This window comes from Anomaloglossus baeobatrachus, chromosome 2 (assembly GCF_048569485.1).
Source record: "Anomaloglossus baeobatrachus isolate aAnoBae1 chromosome 2, aAnoBae1.hap1, whole genome shotgun sequence".
Classification (NCBI taxonomy): domain Eukaryota; kingdom Metazoa; phylum Chordata; class Amphibia; order Anura; family Aromobatidae; genus Anomaloglossus; species Anomaloglossus baeobatrachus.
The window spans coordinates 201899454-201922299 of NC_134354.1; the positions used below are offsets into that span (position 1 = coordinate 201899454).

General features: G+C 40.2%; 1 protein-coding gene across 2 annotated transcripts in view; it reads left to right on the plus strand.

The window, feature by feature from the left end:
- WNT2B (Wnt family member 2B) overlaps positions 1 to 22115 on the plus strand; it is a 251662-nt gene extending 229547 nt beyond the window's left edge. For both annotated transcript variants that reach the window (XM_075333613.1, XM_075333614.1), the window contains exons 3-5: positions 4781 to 5058; positions 5895 to 6159; positions 21009 to 22115. In XM_075333613.1, coding sequence (XP_075189728.1) covers positions 4781 to 5058; positions 5895 to 6159; positions 21009 to 21238 — 773 coding nt within the window. In that variant the 3' untranslated portion in view covers positions 21239 to 22115. The remainder of the gene's footprint in view (positions 1 to 4780; positions 5059 to 5894; positions 6160 to 21008) is intronic.
- Positions 22116 to 22846: the final 731 nt, after the last annotated feature.

Sequence of the window (22846 nt, forward strand, 5' to 3'; positions counted from 1 at the left end):
TTTCTGGGGACTTCTTGAAATATATTTGGGATCATTGTCCTGCTGGAAGACCCATGACCTAGGACACAAACCAAGGTTTCTGACACTGGGCACTACATTGCAATCAAGAATCCTTTAGTAATCTTCAGACTTCATAATGCCTTACACACTGTCAATGCACACAGTACCAGGGGCAGTAAAACAACCCCAAAACATCTCTCAACCTCTACCACATTTGACTGTAGGTACTCTGTTCTTTTCTTTGTAGACCTACTTCCACTTTTGGTAAACAGTAGAATAGTACTTTACCAAAAAGCTCTATCTTGGTCTCATTTACTCACAAAAGACACTTTCCCAGGAGGATTTTGGCTTACTCACATATAATTTGGCAAACCGCACTCCACCTTTTTTATGTCTCTGTGTCAGCAATGGAGTCCTTTTTGGCCTCCTGCTGTAGCGTTTCGTTCCGTTCAAATGTCAACAGATAGTTTGCACTGACACTGATGCACTCGGAGCCTGCAGAACAGCTTGAATTTCTTTGGAACATGATTGGTGCTATTTATCCACTATCCAGAATATCCTGCGCTGCAACCTTTAATCAAGTTTTCTCTGCCATCCATGTCCAGAGAGATTAGCTACAGTGTCATGGGTTGTAAACTTCTTTATTATGTTGCGCAATGTGGACAAAGGAACAGAAAAATCTCTGGAAATGGACTTGAAACCTTGAGATTGTTGATATTTTTCAACAATTTTGGTTATCAAGTCCTTAGACAGTTCTCTTTCTGTTCTCCATGCTTAATGTGGCACATACAGACACACAATGCTGGCACACACAGACGCACAAAGATTGAATCAACTTTTCCCCTTCTTATCTGAGTTCAGGTGTGATTTTCATATCAACCACATCCATTACTTGCCACAGATGAGTTTGAACACATGCTTGAAACAAAGTTGTTTAACCACAATTTCGGAAAGTTGCACACACTTTTTTATCTGGCCCATTTTGGAAGGTTTGTGTGAAATTATGTCCAATTGCCTTTTTTCTTTGTTTTCTTTTTTTGTTGTCTCAATACACACAAAGAAAATAAACTTGTATAACAAAGCATATGTAATTGCAATAATTTTCTGGGAGAAATACTTAATTTTCTGGAACAATTTCAAGGGTGCCAACACTTTTGACCAAGACTGATCAAATAATTGTTCCAACTGCAAGCGATAAACTGGCAAGAATCAATTATTTAAGCATCTAACATATTAAAGGAATCTGTCAGCAGGTTTTTGCTACCTCATCTGAGAGCAGCATGATGTAGGTAACGAGATCCAATCCAACATTGTGTCACTTAGATTACTTAGTGCAATGGTTCTGACACAATCAGAATTTTTAGATTTAGCAATGCAGGAGAGCTGAAAGAGATATCCTCCTGCCGACATCAGGCTCTGTATAGAGATTACGCATTGACAGTGATGTGTGAATCACAGGAGGCGGCATGCCAGACTGCTGTGTGCAAGACTTTGTAGTCCAAGCAATGATAAGTCCTGTTGATTAAACAAACATAGCAAATAAATAACAGATCCAACTATGACAAGGCATGCATTCTTGAATTCTATGTTTTAATCCTTGCACCATGCTTTGTTTAAAATACATAGCAAAAACCTGTTGACAGATTCTCTTTAAGCTGTCCATAGGCACAATGATAACATTGTCATTGCTGTCATTGTAAACTATTAATTACTATATATGTCTATGTACATTAAAGAAGAAATATGGAAATGATACAACCCTAGGAATAATAAGTGATGCTTTTAAGCTCCACAGACATTTTCATTTAATGGTGGCTGCTTACATTGGCACCCACTTTTGACTAGCTAAATTCCCTTTTTTACTGCACCAGTTCAGCACTATTTTTAATTAACTTAGTCATAAAAGCAAAGATAACACTGGGGAACGCAATTTTTTAGGAGTTAGGTCAGACAACTGTTCTTAATTAATTTTTGGATGCTGAATCCAGAAATGATCTCAGTTTTTCTCTATCACGTCAAGTTTTTGAACTATAGGATTTTTGTCTTCTCAAAAATATGTAAACTACTGTACCTAAAAAGTGTTTTGTTTTTTTTAAATAGTACAAATATGAACAAAAAATGAAATATATAAGAAATAGGCATGACAAATATGTTTTTTTAACACTATCATGTTTTTTTTACAAAGGATATATATATATTATATATATGCAAGTATTTAAGGTAAAAATGTACATTTATAGCTTTTTCTGGAGTGTTTAACTTGAGGACAATCACGTTTGATGTTCCAGCAATAGTCAGCCATCATATGTACATCCCATCTATCCTGGTAACGGTCTTCCATAACCTTCAAATCTTGGTGAAATCGTTCACCTTGCTCATCGCTAACAGCACCAAGATTTTCCAGAAAGTTGGCAAGATGGCAATGCAGAAAATGTAGTTTAATACTCATGTTGCAACCAAGCGCTTTGTAGCTCTCCAATAGTTTCTGAACAATTTCTTTGTAATTACTTGCACGTGTATTTCCAAGAAAGTTCTTGATGACGTCTTTGAATGATAACCAAGCATTCTTCTCAAGATCTGACATAGTCCCGGTGAAATGTTCATCTTTGATGAGCTGTCGAATTTGTGGACCATCAAACACACCAGCCTTGATTTTTTCAATGGAGAGTCCAGGAAGTGCCAACATGATGTACTTAAAACAGTCACCGTCAGTTAGCAATGCTTTTACAAATTGCTTCATGAGACCTAGTTTTATGTGCAGAGGTGGGAATAGTATATTCTTCCTGTCAACAAGTGGCTGATGTAGAATGTTAGGATCTCCAGGTTTAAGACCAGATCTTGGAGGCCAATTCGACTTAACCCAATGCTTTTCTCGAGCTCTGCTATCCCACATACAGAGAAAGCAGGGATACTTTGTGTACCCACGTTGCTGACCAAGAAGGAAGCAAACCATTTTAAGGTCAACACAGATGATCCAATTGTGTGTGTCATATTTCAATAACTCAATAACTCTCTTTACATCTCCATGTTCTTCACGAAGAGAGACAGAATGCCCAATAGGGACTGCACCAAATAAATTGCCATTGTGTAGAAGGACACACTTAAGACTCCGCTTTGAGCTATCAATAAAGAGTCGCCATTCATTTGGATTGTACATTGAAATCCCGAATTCTTGTAGTAAACCAGGAATATTATGGCAAAAACAAAACCGCTGTGACACCGAAAGTACTGCAAAAATGTACTTTCTCTAGTACGAAAGTATGATACCTTCGCTCCTTGTTCAAGTAACTGTTTCTCATTCAGCCTTGATGCTAGTAATTCTGAAGCTTTTTTTGATAAGCCCAATTCACGTGCTAAATCATTTAACTCGTGCTGATCAAATCCCTTACGAACTGAATCCTTGTGAATTTCAAATTCTGCATCATTGCTGTCACTGTGTTCGTCAACATCACTCAGAACTTCTAGAGATGGTAGATGTTCGAAAACTGGCACTGGAATTTCAGCTGAATGAGGCATTGGTCTGATAGCTGACGGTAGATTTGGATAATCTATTTTACTTTTATTTTTCCTGTTAAATCCTGATGTTTTCACTAAACAGAAGTAACAGTCTGTGGAATGACTTTTTTGCTCTTTCCACACCATGGGGATACCAAATGCCAACTTTTCACGTGTTCCTTTGGTCCACATCCATAAACTCTCGACACACTGCTTGCACACTATGTGAGGGGCCCATGGCTTATCTTGATCACCGAGTTTTTCTTTAAAATATGCAAAATATGCTTGTTTGACAAATGCACTGATATTTGCCCTTTGAACTGGAATGGTGAAAACACCACAAATATAGCAGAAGGAGTCAGGGTTGTTTAGGCATTTACGACGAGAGGAAGGAGGAGCAGACATGATCTGAAACAAAGGAAATATGTACATAAGTAAATAAAACACTGAGATGGAAAATTAAAAGCTTTGAAAACTAACAAAGAAAAAAATCATAAAAGATATATAAATTACAACTAAGCGCCCAATGTAAAGAGAAAAGCTATCACAAATCCTATTTATTACTACTATGATACATTTTTTGTGTAAAGATATTGATAATTATGACGTATTGGGAGCAGCACACACCTCTCACCACACTGTCTCAGTTGTGACTACTCTTACAAGTTGCCACGTAGCTCTATATGAGTCGAATTGTACTCAGATAACAAGTCTTATTACAGAAATCAGTGCAATTGTGCTTCTATGGCAGGTAAGTTGAGGAGGAAAAACTTGACGTGATAGAAAAAAACTGACTACATTTTTGGAATCAGCATGCCAATTTTAGTATAAATCAGCTCTAAAACCTAACTCAACAGAATTTTTTTTTCAAATTGTTCCCCAGTGTAATAATTCTATTTTATGCCTATAAAAATCTACAAATACAGTAGTATATTTTGTATTTTGCAAATAAATATCTAAATAAAGAATTGGTTTGTGAATCATAATAATTCAAGATCAACGTGAAGTATATCTTAGACAATTACCCAAAATTGTACAGAAAAATAGCCTTCTAGTGGCATAGTTCCCATAAAAATCACCGCCAATATACAAGGATATAAGGAAATTCACAATGTAGTGTAGATGGGAGTTTTGTATTTTCATAGAGGCCGTCTAATTGAGGAGTTGATTATACATCTGTTATAATAATAACAGATAATAATTGGAGTACGTATAATTGAGCCAGCATAGTCCCATAATAATATGAACTAAGATTTAACTTATTCTTTTCTTTTATTTCCTATAGGTAGTCGGGAAGCAGCTTTTGTCTATGCAATTTCTTATGCTGGAGTGGTATATGCAATCACCCGAGCATGCAGTCAAGGAGAACTGAAGTCTTGCAGTTGTGACCCCAAAAAAAGAGGGCGCTCCAGAGATGATAGAGGGGAGTTCGACTGGGGAGGCTGCAGTGACAACATTGACTTTGGAATTGAATTTGCAAAGGATTTTGTGGATGCCAAGGAAAGAAGAGTTAGGGATGGCCAGGCATTGATGAACTTACACAATAACCGCTGTGGAAGGATGGTGAGTTTTCCGAGACTTAGCAAGGTATTTGTCAGAACTATGAAATTAATGCTTTACTGTCAGCATAAATCGTCCCCTACAATCATACCATCACATATGTTTAGGGAATTTATTTAGGTGTAAAACCAAAAATCCATCGAGCTAATTTCTCTCAGCTGACAAAATGTGGAAGGACAAGAAAAGACCTCCTCTTCCCTTTTTCCAGATGTCTTCCGATCTGGGACGAATGTCTAAACTTTTTCAGCTATTAATGCTATTTCGAAAAACCCCACTGGAGGTTGAGGCATAAATAATTTGTGCAATAAATACATTTCCATGCTGGGTAATTTATGGTCCTTCAGCTTAAAGAGAATAAATAGTTATGGTTTCAAAGCGAGTCATAAGATAACATTTTAAGAGGAAGGGGTTTATGGGAAACATTATTCTGCCAGATTTCCTAGGCCCATAATGTAGCATCATCTGCAAATTGGATATTTTAAATTCTTGACTCAGTTTAATAGTTTTGTCAAACCTTATGTCACAAATTATTTTTGGAGAAAAAAGGAACCATATTGTGCTAATAGGGTCATATATCAGGTTTACATAGATTAGTAGACCTGGATTGATCAGTTTACGACATTTGGAGCACTTAAGTATTCATTTAGTAAATACACGCCTCAGTAAAAAAAAGATCCATATTTCTAGAAGAGCTTGAAAAAATAAACCCTATTCCTGATTTTAGTTACATCATGAATCATTACACCATAGTGATTGTAAAAGCTTGTCTTATGTGTAGTGAGTGCTTATAAACCTTTTTATGGGATGCGCCAATCTAATTCCTGTCTTCTGTCTAACAGGCAGTAAAACGTTTCATGAAGCTTGAATGTAAGTGTCATGGGGTCAGTGGGTCATGCACATTAAGGACTTGTTGGAAGGCCATGTCAGATTTTCGGAAAACAGGGGACTTTCTTAGAAGGAAATACAATGGAGCAATCCAGGTAACCATGAATCAAAATGGGACTAACTTCACCGTCGCCAATCAGAAATTCAGAAAACCCACCAAAAAGGACCTTGTATATTTTGAGAATTCTCCCGATTATTGTGTGATGGACAAGTCTGCAGGTAAGACTCATTTTTCTTGTCATGGTAAGAAAAGATTTCACTAGCATGCTGTAAACACCCTCAGGCGTTCTGCTGTCCCAGTCAGAAGGTATCTTGCAAACCTCATCACTTTGATCTTCCTGCAGCCAAAACATGAAGTAATTAGATGCTTCCTCATGGTTAAATGTTATCAGGGAACAAGCTGCTTTGATATCTCAGATCTCTATCATTTTATTGGATATTTATCATTTTGCAGTTCTGTAAAATTAGTGTTCCTTAAACAATTAAGCTGCCACAAAAACAATCTTTCTTTGATGGTTGAGACATTACTTCACAAGATAGTATTGCACAAAATTATACCTTTTAGGAGGGAATGATGTTTTGTGCTCTAAAATCCTAAAATGGGCCACTGGCAAAATTTGAGGTTTAACTGTTTCAAGTATTTCTCGTTGCTGGCCATCTTTTACAACTTTAGATATTCAGAAATGGGCATTCTAACAAATGTCAATGGTATCATTCAGCAAAAGGATTGCAAGACCCTTATCCATTGATAGTCATATGCTATCAGACCAGAGCCCTGCAAACCTAATACTACTTGCCACATCCCTGGCACTTCTACCAATTAGTAGGCCGCTGTGACATCATGCGTCCTTCACATCCCATTGTAATGACATCATGGAAGACTACTAATTAGGAGAGGTAACGGAGATTATGCATATAGTCAGAGATTTAACCCCTTTATAACATCATCGTACATGGTGCAAGTCGGAAGAGGGTGTATAGAGAGGGCTCAAAGGAGTAAGCTGTGTGTTACCTGTGCTAACAATCACGGGTGGAGCGGATTGTTAATCTGTTAAATCCCACTGTGAGACTCTGACTGCGGGATTTAACATGCATCGGCAGGGGGGTGCACCATTTTAAGCACCTTTCGATTCACCCGTGATGTGGGTTGCTATGAGAGCAAGGATTGCTGAAGATCTCTGTGCTTGTCATAGCCTTGCTACTTTTAGAATCTGCCTGTGGCCGGGCTTCAAACAAGACAGTAGTTTTTACTATATACAGCAATCTTGTGGCATTCTGTATATAGCACAAGCGATCAGAACATTGCAGGTTATAGTCTCCTAAGGGGACTATTAAAAACAGTGAAAACTAAAAAACATTTTAAACTAATATGAAAAGAATAAAAGAATCATAAAAGCTCACATCGCTCCTTTAAAAATAAAGATAATAAAAAAAACGTAAAACTTTTCTTGTGCTGTAATAATAAGTGAGCGAAATGTCCTATCTATTCCAAAATGTTATCAATAAAAATGTTGTCTCGCCTTGCAAAAAATAAGCCATAACTCTATCAATGAAAAATGTAAAGCGTTACGGGTCTTTGAAAATGGCAACACAACCCCCCAAATTTATTTGGGTTTTTTTCAAGGCTATAGCGGTTCATAGAAGCTCGGCAGCAGAATAAAAGTATAGAGGATACAGGGGAAAAGGTGGATCAAATAAAATTGAATTTTAATATGTTAGTTATCGACCAGGTAAATGTCTCGTGTTATTTATTAATGGTAGACATAACGTCTATTTTACAAACTGAATGGGCATGTGAATTCCGTGGTCTAGAATTATCTGTCTGATAAAACTAAGCCAGTATGAGTGATCTTACCAAGTGAACTTGCAGAATTTCTTTTAAAAGTATGGAAGCTTCTATTAATGACACACAAAATCATTACGACACAAAAATAGATGATGAGGTCGAGGTTGCAATTGTTTCCTAACTTGGACAACAATATTCCACTCAACTGGACTGAGGTAATGATCGAATAAGTGAAGAAATTAATGACTTTGTAGGGGGCTTACAGAATAGAATTTCAAAATTTGCAGATGATACTAAACTCAACACAGAGGAGGATAATTTAATATTGCAGAGGGATTTGTGTAGGCTGGAGGCTTGGGCTTAGAAATGGGAATTGAATTTTAAGGCCTAAGACACACAGCATGAAAATTGGACCGAATGAAATGCGATAAAACCGCATTGTACTCGGACCAATATTAGCCTGTGTCAGCACCCATGAGCAATTATTTTCTTGGCCCCAATCGGACCGAGAAAACAATTGCAGCATGCTGATACTGTAATACGAGACTCTTTCTCTCGCACCCATTCAAGTCTATGGTATGAGAGAAAGATCGCACTGCACTTGCAGAACACCGGTGTACCGCGAGTGTAGGGCGAGAATGGCAATAGCCGGCTACGGAGGAGAGAGGGAGATAAATCCCTCCCTCTCCTCCTATATGCCGGCCCGCCCCTCCTCAGCCCTCCCTGGCCCGCCCCTCCTCAGTGCTGGCCAATCCCCCGCAGCTGAATTCCGATCGCATGATCAGACCTCAGTCGCAGTGACACTCGCATGACACTCAGCTCCCACTGTGCTGCCAGCGTGAGCCAAGTGTCATATGAGAATCGCATCAGTCACCGTGTGGCCCCGACCTAATGCAGGTAAATGTAAGGTCATCCACTTGGGCACTTGTGAGAAGGAAATGAAATGTATAACTATGTACTAAATGGTAGAAAAACTGAGTAAAACTGTCACTGAAGAAGACTTTGGCATATCGGAGGACAGCAAACTCAACTTTACTGACCAATGCCAGGAACCTGCTGCCAAGGCTAATAAAATAATGGGATACCTTAAGAGAGGCATAGAGCATAAATGTCACATGTGGTCACACTTAAGTGAGCTTTACACGCTACGAGATCGCTACAGCGATCTCGTTGTGTGTGACTCCTAGGAGCAATTTTGGATTGTTGCAAAAACGTCTAAAATCGCTCCTCGTTGACATGGGGGTCCTTTCCCAATTATCGCTGCTGTCGCTTGGGCGAAGTTGATCCTCGTCCCTGCAGCAGCACACATCGCTACGTGTGACACCTCAGGAACGAGGAACCTCTCCTTACCTGCCACACGCCAGCAATGAGGAAGGAAGAAGGTGGGCGGGATGTTCGTCCCGCTCATCTCCGCCCCTCTGCTTTGATTGGGCGGCCGCTTAGTGACGTCGCTGTGACGCCGAGCGAACCGCCCCCTTAGAAATGAGATGGTTCGCCGGTCACAATGACGTCGCCGAGCAGGTAAGTACGTGTGATGCTGCTGTAACGATAATGTTCGCTATGGCAGCGATCTTCACATATCGGCATAACGATAGGGGCGGGTGCTATCACGCTCGCCATCGCTAGCATCGGCTAGCAGTGTTGCAGTGTGTAAAGCCACCCTTAGGATACTGTGTACAATTTTGGGCTCTAGTGTATAAGAAGGATATAGTTGAATATTTGCAAAGAAGAGCAACCACAGTTATTAAGGGAATGGGTGAACTGCAAAACCAAGTGAAATTATCAAATTTGAGGTTATTAAGTTTGGAAAAATGTAAGCTTAGGAGTGATCTTATATCAATGTACAAATGTATGAAGGGACAGTAGAGGAGTCTTTTTTATAATCTTTTTTACAACTATGCCTGCAATGATTACAAGGGGCATCCTCTACGTCTAGAGGGAAAAAGGCGAATCTTTACTGTACAAGTAGGAGGACTAAGGAACTCTCTGCTGCATGGTATTATAATGGTTGATTTGCTGGAAAAGTTCAGGAAGGGCCTGGATGCCTTTTTTTGAAAAATATAATAATACAAGCTATGGGTACTAAATTCTGCGATGGGACATTGATCCAGATAATTAGTATGATTGCCATATGTGTTATCGGGAATTATTTTTTCCTGTACTATGAGGCAATCAGCATTTGCTTCATGGGGTTTTTGCCTTCCTCTAGTTCAACATGTCACTACCTGGCAATTTTCCATTTTTCGTTTTTTTTTTCTCCCCTTCTTCCAAGGGCCATAACTTTTTTATTTTTTCCATCAGTATAGCCATATGAGGGCTTGTTTTTTTGCTGGACGAGTTGTACTTTTGATCGATACAATTCATTCTGCCCTATGTTGTACTGGAAAACGGAAAAAAATTAAAATGTGGTGCAATTCCACAATTGTTTGGTGGTGCTTAATTACCATGTTCTCTATAAGGTAAAAATGACATGGCAATATGATTCCCCAGGTCAGTATATCTTTGTAGATACCAAATATGTATAACTTAATTTTTATTAAGGTAACCTGTCAGGTCCAATATGCACCCAGAACCATGAGCAGTCAGTTCTGGGTGCATATTGCTAATCCCTGCCTTACCGTCCCTGTATCTGGTAGCATAGATAAATAGATCTTTAGAAAAAGCAGTGCTTTTTTGCAGTGGTACGCGCCGGTACGGCGTACCGGAAAATCTGAAGAGCGCCTCTGGCTCGGTCCACATGGCTAATTTGTACACTATACAAATTAGCCATTTGGAGCGAAGGCACAAGCCAGAGGCTTCTCCAGGGGGCGCTGTCGGGCTGCCTGATGCAGTGGTGTGGAAGTCTGCCGGGTGGGAGCCGCTATTCTCTAAGCGTGGCTGTCATGCTGACAGCCGCACTCATAGAAAGTGCAGTGCGCGGCTCCCACTGCTCAATTGTCCTAGTATCTGTCAGACCCGAGGACAATTGAAGCAGTGACGCCGGCGCTGACTTCCAGGTCAGCACGACGGCTGTCATATGATCAGTTCAGCTGATCAGACTGCTGACCCGGAAGCCAGCGCCGCAGCGCAGAGGCGGCAGAGAAATGCTGAGAAGTGCTCCACTGTGGAGCTGAAGAAGACACGGACAGAGGAACATTATTGGGTAAGAGGGGAGAATTTGTGAAACAGTATGGGGGAGAGGGGGAGGAGGGAACTATTTGTGGACACACTATGGGGGGGAAGAGGCTGGGGGATGGAACCATCTGTGCACACACTATGGGGGGGACAGAGGTTGGGGAGGGGGCAATATGTATATACACAGTATGGATGGGGGAGGGAACTATCTGTGGACAGAGTATGGGGAGAGAGAAGATGAGGTTTCATGCATGGGGAGAGAAATGATGAGGGGTGATGTATGGGGAGAGAGAGGATGAGGTTTCATTCATGGGGAGAGAGGATGAGGGGTGATGTATGGGGAGAGAGAGGATGAGGTTTCATGCATGGGTAGAGAGGATGAGGGGTGATGTATGGAGAGAGAGAGGATGAGGGGTGATGCATGGGGAGAGAGAGGATGAGGTTTCATGCATGGGGACAGGATGAGGGGTGATGCATGGGGAGAGAGAGGATGAGGTTTTATGCATGGGGAGAGAAATGATGAGGGGTGATGTATGGGGAGAGAGAGGATGAGGTTTCATGTATGGGGAGGGAGAGGATGAGGTTTCATGTATGGGGAAAGAGAGGATGAGGTTTCATGCATGGGGAGAGAAATGATGAGGGATGATGTACGGGGAGAGAGAGGATGAGGTTTCATGTATGGGGACAGATGATGAGGGGTGATGTTTGGGGAGAGAGAGGATGAGGTTTCATGCATGGGGACAGAGAGGATAAGGGGTGATGCATGGGGACAGAGAGGATGAGGTTTCATGCATGGGGACAGAGAGGATGTGGAGCGAAGTGGAAGGAAATTTTGAGGACACAGAATAAAAAGTGACATGGTATGAGGAGCAAGTGGGCAGGATGGGGAGTGAGGTGGAAAAGTATATGGACACACAGGAGGTAGTGAGGAGACAGGAAGGGATGAGAAGAATGTGAGGGGCACAGAATAAAGACTGGTTAGTGGAGGGGGTGGTATGGAGAGGAGGCAGAATGGGAGGACAGTGTGAGGTTATAGCAAGGAGGGGGAGTGTGATGAGGGCACAGTATAAAGACGGTGCAGTATAAAGGGACACAATGTAAAAGACACTGTAAACAGTAGGCTCATTTTGGAAAGAGGGAATATGGAGGGCATGTACCATAAGAGGGACAGTATGGGTCATATTTTGTGCACAGAATACTGGGACCATTATTTATTCTGGGGCACTGCGTAGGGCAGATATTTTTAAGTAGAAGTATTATAATCATTCTGCTATTTTAGGGGCATCTTGTCGGGATGTGTTACAGAAGACCGGAGAAGATGGAAATCTGCAGAGACGAGATGTGAATGTGAAAAGTCATCATGGCGTCAGGACAAGATGAAGAATAGAAAGAAATGACTAGAGACAACATCATCTATAAGGTACATGAATGTAAATGTTTATTTGTGATACTGACTATGTCTTATCATTAGGCCTTGGTCCCACTTGCGCATTGTTTTTCATGTGAGCGCAATGGGACCCCCACTGATTAGCTGATTATGGTGCAGGTGTCCGGAAATGCTTATTTCTAGATCTGCTCCATCCTGTGATGGCGTCTGCGGCCGGGTACTGCACATCCGCCTCATTGATTTTAATAGGAGACTGCTGCCACTATCAGAAGACGGAGCAGATCCAGAACTGAGCACTTCTGGCCACCTGCCACCACCGGCACCTAGTATAGGGAATTGGCGGGGTTGCCAGGTGCCGGACCCTGACCAGTCAGACATTGGTGACCTATGGGTCATTAATGTTAAAGTAGTGGACAATCTTTTTAATAAAGTCTTGTGCCGTCTGACAAGTTAAGGGTTACTTTGTTTTTATTTATGTTGTTAGGAGCTTTAAAGCGGTTGTCCAAGTTTGTGATGAGTCTGCAGTCACTTCTTGTGTCACTCTGTGACTGCAGACTTCTGAATTCTCTCAGTGTGCACTCTGCCCGCTGTCAGGATTCTCTGGTGCCGGCGGTGAGAGTGGGAGGTTATGAAGCTGCAAGTATGCGATTTACATAGATGTGGTCACGTGCTGAACAGACATGCTCAATGAAAATGAATTGACTGAGGCTGGAACATCAAATCAGAATGTGGCCAGAAGTATACAAATCTCATACTTGTGCTCACATGATCGTCCACTCTCTCCACTGGCACCAGCACCCCCCGCCGCAGCCCCGCTACTCAATGTCGGCTGGCAGCGCGCCTGACAGCACCCCCAAAACACCCCCCCCGCTCCTCGCCTGAGAGATGCGTACCAGCAAATATTTGTTTACAAAAAAAGCACTGAGAAAAAGTATTTCTAAAGATCTTTTATCATATGCTAATGACCGAGGGGGCTAGTCCCAAGGGCGTTGCTTCTCTTGCTAGTCGGCCCCATTAGCATGTCCGCACACCTCTGTGGGTATACTAACATGCTAATGAATGTGCAGCATCAGAGGATGATCTCATTCACCTCTCCGGTGCCATCACTGCACGATGCTAGATTTCGTCTCAATGCGCATGACCCCGGACTTTTGGTCATGCACACTACTTCAGTTTGAAGCCAGGACAAGTACACCCGGCTTCATAGTGCGCATGACCGAAACTCTGGGGTCATGCGCACTGAGCTGAAATCCAGCATGTTAGTACGTCTACAGGGGCCCACAGGGCGTACTAACATGCTAAGGGGATTGACTAGCAAGGGAAGCAATGCCCTTGGGACTAGTCGCCCTTGCTCATTAGCATACGATAAAAGATCTTCAGAAATACTTTTTCTAAAGATCTCTTTATCTGTGCTACTAGATACAGGGGTGGTTAGGCAGGGATTAGCAATATTCACCCAGAACTACTCGTGGTTCTGTGCATATTGGACCTGACAGGTTCATTTTAAATGGTAAAAAAAAAAATTCTGAAATTTGTTAACAAACGAAATGCGCTTTTGTCAAGATTTTCTGAGACCCGTGGAGATCTAATTTTTTCGCAATCTGGGGCTCAGTGATGGCTAATTTTTTGCATCCTGACTGAGCTGCCATTTCTAATTATACCATTTTTGAATAGATCCGATGTATTGATCCCCTGTTACTGCATTTATTTCAGTTTTTGCGGTAACCAAAGAAATGTTATGATTTTTTTTCTCATTACACCCTTTGCCGATTAATTTATTTTATATTTTGATAGATCAGGCATTTCTGAATGCAGTAATACAAATATGTGGAATTTTTTTATTGTTTTATTTTTAATGGGACAGGAGGTGATTTGAACTTCTGGTTATTTTCATACTTTTAAAACTTTTTTTTTACACTTTTCCTTGTTTTTACCAGTCCCCCTAGGGAACTTGAAGCCTGCACTGTCAAATAGCTTATGCTGTTCAAAGCAATGCTTCTGAACATCTCTGTACAGCAGAAATGCTGATCATCTGCGATAGCCGGCGCTCAGCCAGCATTCCCAGGAACTACATCATGATGACCCCCAGCTGTCAATGACAACCCATCGGCACCGTGACTTATTAGCTGCACATGTTGGCTGATCAGATCAGCGAGCTCGCATTAAAGGGACAGACACAACCTTACATGTACCGGTACATCATAGGTCGTGAACAGGTTAATACCTATGAAACTATGAAAGTTGTTAGTTTTATTTTTCTAATAAATCAGCATGATAAGGCTCACAAACATTATTAATAGACTAAAAACATACCAGACAGTATATTTCCATTTTATTGCTGTGCTGCAGAGCATGATCAGATTCGCCAAATATATGAAAAGTCCCTGATTATAATATTATTGCCCAATGTCCATAATAAAAATAAAGAGTCTATCATTATTGTTTTAAGATGGGTGTGATATAATAGATTATCAGGTAATTAGGTAATAACCGCCAATGTACAGGTCATAATGAATGTTGATAGTGTGTTCATATTATGTAAAGAGAAATGAATAACAGCGTCCTCCTGAGTGCAAATTCTTTTCTTTCTTTATTCCATCATAGTGCAGTAAACATGCAACGTTTCAACATCAGTTTGTCTTTTTCAAGAATAGCAATAGATCTCAGCTGTCCAATATTTATACAAATGTCAATTATATGTAAACCAATTAAAAACAACCTCACACCCCCATATGCAAATTACAGTCATATGAAAAAGTTTGAGCACCCCTATTAATGTTAACCTTTTTTCTTTATAACAATTTGGGTTTTTGCAACAGCTGTTTCAGTTTCATATATCTAATAACTGATGGACTGAGTAATATTTCTGGATTGAAATGAGGTTTATTGTACTAACAGAAAATGTGCAATCCGCATTTAAACAAAATTTGACCGGTGCAAAAGTATGGGCACCTCAACATAAAAGGGACATTAATATTTTGTAGATCCTCCTTTTGAAAAAATAACAGCCTCTAGTCGGTCCTGTAGCTTTTAATGACTTCCTGGGTCCTGGATGAAGGTATATTTGACCATTACTGTTTACAAAACAATTCCAGTTCAGTTAAGTTTGATGGTCGCCGAGCATGGACAGCACGCTTCAAATCATTCCACAGATTTTCAATGATATTCAGGTCTGGGAACTGGGATGGCCATTCCAGAACATTGTAATTGTTCCTCTGCATGAATGCATGAGTAGATTTGGAGCGGGGATTTGGATCATTGTCTTGCTGAAATATCCATCCCCTGCGTAACTTCAACTTCGTCACTGATTCTTGCACATTATTGTAAAGAATCTGCTGATACTGAGTTGAATCCATGCGACCCTCAACTTTAACAAGATTCCCGGTGCCGGCATTGGCCACACAGCCCCAAAGCATGATGGAACCTCCACCAAATGTTACTGTGGGTAGCAAGTGCTTTTCTTGGAATGCCGTGTTTTTTTGCCTCCATGCATAACGCCTTTTTGTATGACCAAACTACTCATTCTTTGTTTCATCAGTCCACAGGACCTTCTTCCAAAATGTAACTGGCTTGTCCAAATGTGCTTTTGCATACCTCAGGCGACTCTGTTTGTGGGGTGCTTACAGAAAGGGCTTCTTTCGCATGACTCTCCCATACAGCTTCTCCTTGTGCAACGTGCGCTGTATTGTTGACCGATGCACATTGACACCATCTGCAGCAAGATGATGCTGCAGGTCTTTGGAGGTGGTCTGTGGATTGTCCTTGACTGTTCTCACCATTCTTCTTCTCTGCCTTTCTGATCTTTTTTTGGCCTGCCACTTCTGGGCTTAACAAGAACTGTACCTGTGTTCTTCCATTTCCTTACTATGTTCCTCACAGTATAAACTGACAGTTTAAATCTCTGAGACAATTTTTTGTATCCTTCCCCTGAACAACTATGTTGAATAATCTTTGTTTTCAGATCATTTGAGAGTTGTTTTGAGGAGCCCATGATGCCACTCCTCATAGGAGATTCAAATAGGTAAACAACTTGCAAGTGGCCACCTTAAATACCTTTTCTAATGATTTGACACCTGCCTATGAAGTTCAAAGCTCAATGAGGTTACAAAACCAATTTAGTGCTTTAGTAAGTCAGTAAAAGTAGTTAGGAGTGTTCAAATCAAGAAATTGATAAGGGTGCTCATACTTTTGCACCGGTCAAATTTTGTTTAAATGCGGATTGCACATTTTCTGTTAGTACAATAAACCTCATTTCAATCCAGAAATATTACTCAGTCCATCAGTTATTAGATATATGAAACTGAAATAGTTGTTGCAAAAACCCAAATTGTTATAAAGAAAAAAGGTTAGCATTAATAGGGGTGCCCAAACTTTTTCATATGACTGTAATCTCGGACATAAACAATGTTACAATAGAGCTATCTGACAAAGCTACATCTCATCAGATGTTAAAGACATAACAATATAATGCAAAATAGACTTATAGTACATACAGATATCACAGAATCGCCGCACTTGTTTGTAAATCGCAGCTCCATTCCTGAGTAGCATCGTTGTCATGGAGATCCAGTACCCAAAGTTCATTGCAGGCAAACCACATGACTCCCAAAAGCCAATTCAATTATCACACTCCCATTCATGTCTGGATGACGTCACAGGGCTCCTCCGATAGTATCATTCAGGCGTTATAGCTGTTCCCAGAGCAATCCAGGCAGCTTCCATGCGCAGATGCAGTAACTCTCCAGGGACATCCAGACCTCATATCAAACTCCATATTCAGTGGAGATATCGTCACTGTTTAAATCGCACATGTGCCCCAGCTCCGTCATACCAATAATGTATAAACAGATCATACCCACAGAATATCGATATACATAACAATACTCAAATATATTATTGGTATGACGGAGCTGGGGCACATGTGCGATTTAAACAGTGACGATATCTCCACTGAATATGGAGTTTGATATGAGGTCTGGATGTCCCTGGAGAGTTACTGCATCTGCGCATGGAAGCTGCCTGGATTGCTCTGGGAACAGCTATAACGCCTGAATGATACTATCGGAGGAGGCCTGTGACGTCATCCAGACATGAATGGGAGTGTGATAATTGGATTGGCCTTTGGGAGCATTGTGGTTTGCCTGCAATGAACTTTGGGTACTGGATCTCCATGACAACGATGCTACTCAGGAATGGAGCTGCGATTTACATACAAGTGCAGCGATTCTGTGATATCTGTATGTACTATAAGTCTATTTTGCATTATATTGTTATGTCTTTAACATCTGATGAGACGTTGCTTTGTCAGATCGCTCTATTGTAACATTGTTTATGTCCGAGATTAATTTGCATATGGGGGTGTGAGGTTGTTTTCAATTGGTTTACATGTAATTGACATTTGTATAAATATTGGACAGCTGAGATCTATTGCTATGCTTGAAAAAGACAAACTGATGTCGAAACGTTGCATGTTTACTGCACTATGATGGAATAAAGAGAGAATTTGCACTCAGGAGGACGCTGTTATTCATTTCTTTACATGGTATGTGGAGTCAAGTGATCCCTTGATACTGAACGGGCGTGCCAACGTCGCCGGATTGTGTGCTACACAGGCGGCCATTACCTACAGGTGCTGCAGTCTGCTGTGTTTATATGAGTGTGTTCAGATTAGTCTTCTCCACTTTAGATATAATGTAGTTACTTCACGGCTGATATCAGAATAACAGTGTCCAAATGCAAGCCACAGAGAACTGTATGAGTAAACTTTACAGCTTTGTTTATTGTGGCAAAGATAAAAAACTCACCATAAGGTATAAGCCATCCTGACTAGGGATGAGCGAACCCAAGCAGTAAAGTTTGGTGTTCGTAGCAAACACAGACTTTACAAAAAAAATCAGTTTCAAGTTCAAAGTTTGGTTGCTTTACGTATGCTGACCACTCAAGCGAGCATCGGTGGGGGTACGCTCAGCGCTCAGCCCAGTGGAAGCATTCCTTGCACTGGGGGTAAAATCAGCGTTATTGGATGTAGTGTATACAAAAAAAAAAAAAATATATCCTCCCTCCCCCAATAATGCTTTGAATATAGTTGTGACTTCATTCAGTGACTTCCAATAGGGTTCAGATCAAGTCCAGGTCCCGAACTGAACTTTATCTAAAGTCCGGCTGAACCCGCCGAACTTCAGTGAGTCCGCTCATCTCTAATCCTGGCCTATAAAAGATACATTTCCTTGAAATTGCCTTTTGTGAATCCATCAACTATTTCCACTGTGAAATGAAGAGTAAAGTTAGTAAACTACACGATTTCTGACAGGGTCTCTCGACTTTTCATCAAAGGATGATGTCAAGAAATAAAAAGCTTGGGCACCTCATTTAGAGGCCATTAAACATTTTTCCTGCAATGGAGGATAAGCTTCCTCGACTGTACATTTCTCGGGAAAACCTAGAGTATACAAATTACTTAGAATTTTTATTATTCATTCTCAGCTTTCCAAATTGTCCATAAAAATGTTGACTGTCCATGATATTTGCTAAATTGTCCATGAAATACAAAAAAGATGTTTTCAACCCTGGATAAAAAAAAATTACCAAAGCAGGGTTAAAATTATTGTCCTTAAAATTCAGACAAGCCTTCTGGTGTATGAGGACCGGAGTCCCATTTCCTTACGAGAAGGAAATTATAAAGTTGATGACAAGGAAAGGTTTAACGGCAATAGTGAAGATATCCATTAAAAAAATTTTTTGATCTCTAAAGTTAATTTTTTCCAAACAGAAGATGTAATTTCTTTAAATCATCCTGCAAGTTGTGCAGGCCCTGAAGGAACATTGCTGAGTAGTTTCAATGGGTGTTTAATCCTCTCTCTCTTCCAGTTGCTGGAGGGAGATTGAGAAGGCCACACAGAAAAGGATGAAAAGGAGTATATTACCCAAAGAATGCAATCTCATATAGACATGACGGGCGGTAAATTTCAGTAGACAAGACCTAGAGATATGAAATCCATATTAATTGTAAAATAAACAAAATGGGTCTTCTAGATTTATTAAAGAGTAGCAAAAATGTTGAACTCAATAGTCTTTCAGCTGTATGGAGCTCCCTGCTGCTATAATAGGTAACGAATATCAAGTAGGCTTAATACTTGCTGTTGAGTCAACTATGTTAGAGAAGGGATTTCCCCTATGATTTAATAAAATAAACTGTACAATGTGATGAATCGGTGATGTCAGATGCTGGATTATTAGTGAACATGCAACCTCAGGTTTTAGAGAAGCTATTAATGTACCATGCTTTATCATGGAGATGTAGCAATATAGTCCTCAGGGCTTCTCAAAACTATATTCTCAGTGACAAAACAACTAAAAATAGAAAATTGAAGATTGTTTCATTCATAGATTAATCTAAATGTTCTATCACTATAATAAAAAATAATATCTATGGCCTTACTCAGATGTCAGTGGTATTTCTGATATGTAAATAAGGTCCGATTATCATCAGTGATTTCCACGTATGAAAAAAATAAGTGAATAAATTCCAAAGCTTCTCCTATCCTTTGCAATGTTAATCCCGGACAGAATATGGACTGCACAATGATTCCATCTGTGCAATTTATATAGGTAATTTTCATCCTTTACTCAGATGAAAAACGTACATGTCTATGTGAGCAGCTCCATAGATTGTATTGGGTATGTGTTTTATTTGTGAAATGCATGAATAAAATACATATATAAAGAGCAGATGTCTGAATAAGGCCTAAAGCTAGGTTCACATTATGCTTGGCTATCATGTTCAGCAAGGGCATTTCGAATCTGCTAGTGTTCTTCTACTATATTCCTAGACAATACACTACACCTATCATTGACTTCCAAAAAAAAGGTTATATCTCATGGTATACATTTTTATAGAGTTTTTTTAAAAGTCATATTCATCAAAGTCTTTCGATAGAGTAGGTATCATTATGTAGGCTCACCAAACATTGCTTATTGGCTTTTTATTGCATATGTATTTCCAAGGACACATTTCGTTATATATAAGTCTCATTTCAAAAGTAGTAACAGTACCACTTAGACCTTCATCAAATACTGATGTTGAGCTAGAAGGTATATATTTCCAAAAGAGACAGATTCCTTCCTCTTAGTGGAGCGCTAATTAATGAGGTTGTCCACTGCAAGGACAACCCTTTCTCATTCCACATGTTTGTCCCCATTGAAATAAAAAGCTTATACATACTTTCCATGATGGAGCTGTTCAAGTGGTTTCAGCACTTGGCCTGCCAGGGCTCATGGGGAGTTGTTACACCATGCAAGCCCCACACCCAATCAGCAGCGGCTTCACAGTCCCCATGTTTGGATAAATAAGTACTCAAGAGGAAGTGAGAGTTGCAGAAGGCCACTCATTTCCTCTTGATTACTTATTCATCTGAAGGACGGTAAAGTGAAGCTAGTGCTGATTTGAAATGGGGCTCACATGGCATAACAACATCCCATGAGCCCTGTGCGGACACTGCTAGAATAGTGTAGGTAAGGAATGTGAGTACAAGCTTTTTTATTTGAACGGGGCAAATATGTGGCATGAGAAGGGGTTGTCATAACAGTGGACAGCCCTTTAATAATGGCTCTTTAGACATTTAGTATACTGTATGGCAGGAGTGTTTCCTGAGGTATACAATGAACATGGAGCCCATATGTAGTGTGAACCGAGCCTAAGTGCAAATGTTTATTTACACATCTCATTTCATAATTGTGAATTGCTCCAACAACCAAATATTTGAACTTGCCATTTTTTTACAGGATCCTTGGGCACTGCCGGAAGAGTTTGTGACAAGGGCTCCCGTGGGACAGATGGCTGTGAAGTAATGTGTTGTGGGAGGGGCTATGACACCACCCGAGTTACCAGGACGACAAAATGCGAGTGCAAATTCCACTGGTGTTGTGCCGTACGCTGTAAAGAATGTGAGGAGACAGTGGATGTCCATACATGTAAAGCACCAAAAAAGGCAGAATGGCTTGACCAGACTTGACTTCAAGCAAAATTTGCTCGTCGGACAAGAAGTCCTGGGCCCTACGGGATTCTGGGTATAAGTGTAGTCTGGCTGCATGGCTTCTTATTTAAATAATTCTGCAAGGCACTAAAGACAAGACTATACTTCCCAAGATGCAGTGTGGACCTTGTGACAAGAATCAAATCTTTTGTATGAGAAGTTTGCAATAAAACAAATGGTTCTCAATTTGGGATTTCTGGTCTTCTAGCGGTACTCACCCAACTGCTGCTTTACAGCTTTCTCCTGCTGTGTGGCTTTTCTCATTAAGAAGTGCTTTTGATCAATGTGCTACAATTATACCTACATATATTGATGACAAAAGCAAAATTAAAGTAAAATTAAGCATCCTGCAGAAGTGACAAAATAATCAAGAATTTGGAACCTCTGCAGTGAAAGGTTCATTGACAGTTCTCCACTTTCAGAATCATGGATACAATTCACTGGAAGGATTTAGCTGCACTTAACATGTACACGTTGCCATTTTTATGGTTAGTGACACCCCCGTTTGGATTATGGCAATTCCATTTATGAGAATATATCTGAACAACCTTTATAAAGCTGCTTGGAAGGCCATGGTGATTTTTCCAAAACCTTTCTTTGAAAACAATGAAGATCTCATGGGCCAAGTAAAATAAGTATAAATGGAGACTGATTCTGACTATAGAGGACTATGGATGTCACTGGGACAACCTCATTTTGTAAACTTGCTTGTATGATGTGTATAATGCCTAATTTTTTTTTTGTTTTTAAATCTATATAAACTTATATTGCAACCAATTTTTTTGTGTTCTTTGCCCATCAAGGACAGTTTGTAGAACATTTATTTATTCATATACACTATAAAGAGCAACAGAATAAAATATTAGAGATACAGATGCATTGGATATCATATGTTAATTAATATGTGAGTGATTTATGGCGTCAGATTAAGGCACTTGGTCTGCAACAAGCAACCAACAAGTTGCTGAAGTAAGGCGTTGAAGCTCTGTCATCAGATTTTTCACAAGGTGGCATACCATAAAATATGCAGGTTACCATGGCTCTGTTCTCCCAGGATATATCATTAAATAGCCACTGGAAAATTAAAAAACTTCATCTCCTCTGATATTTTGCTAAATGAACTATTTACAAATCACTTTATATAAAAATAGTATTGTCTTATCCATAAAAATTCTCCCCAAAATGTCATCCACTGGGCATCTCCCTTGAATCTAACTAGATGACTGTGGACTGTAATCTCTTACTCCAGAGAAGTAAAAGAGAATGTGAAGGTGGGTCGTAATACAGACTTAACATTAAAGGGGATCTTGATAATAGAGAGGTGGGATACCAGTTTTAGACATACTGGCAGGCTAATGCATGCGGGATTGAGATAAGTAAACCGATATGCAAGGGTTGGTCCAGCAGCCACATACAGTATGTAGTACATGATCACTGGACCAAGGCACTGTGAATCTTCTACTACCTTTGAGACCCTTGCTATCTTTCATGACTAGAAGACCACAAAGACATCATGGTTGTGAAATGATGTAGCAGCGACCTACTGTGCTATCAAAAGAGAGTTGGAGATGTCACAGATAGTAGGTG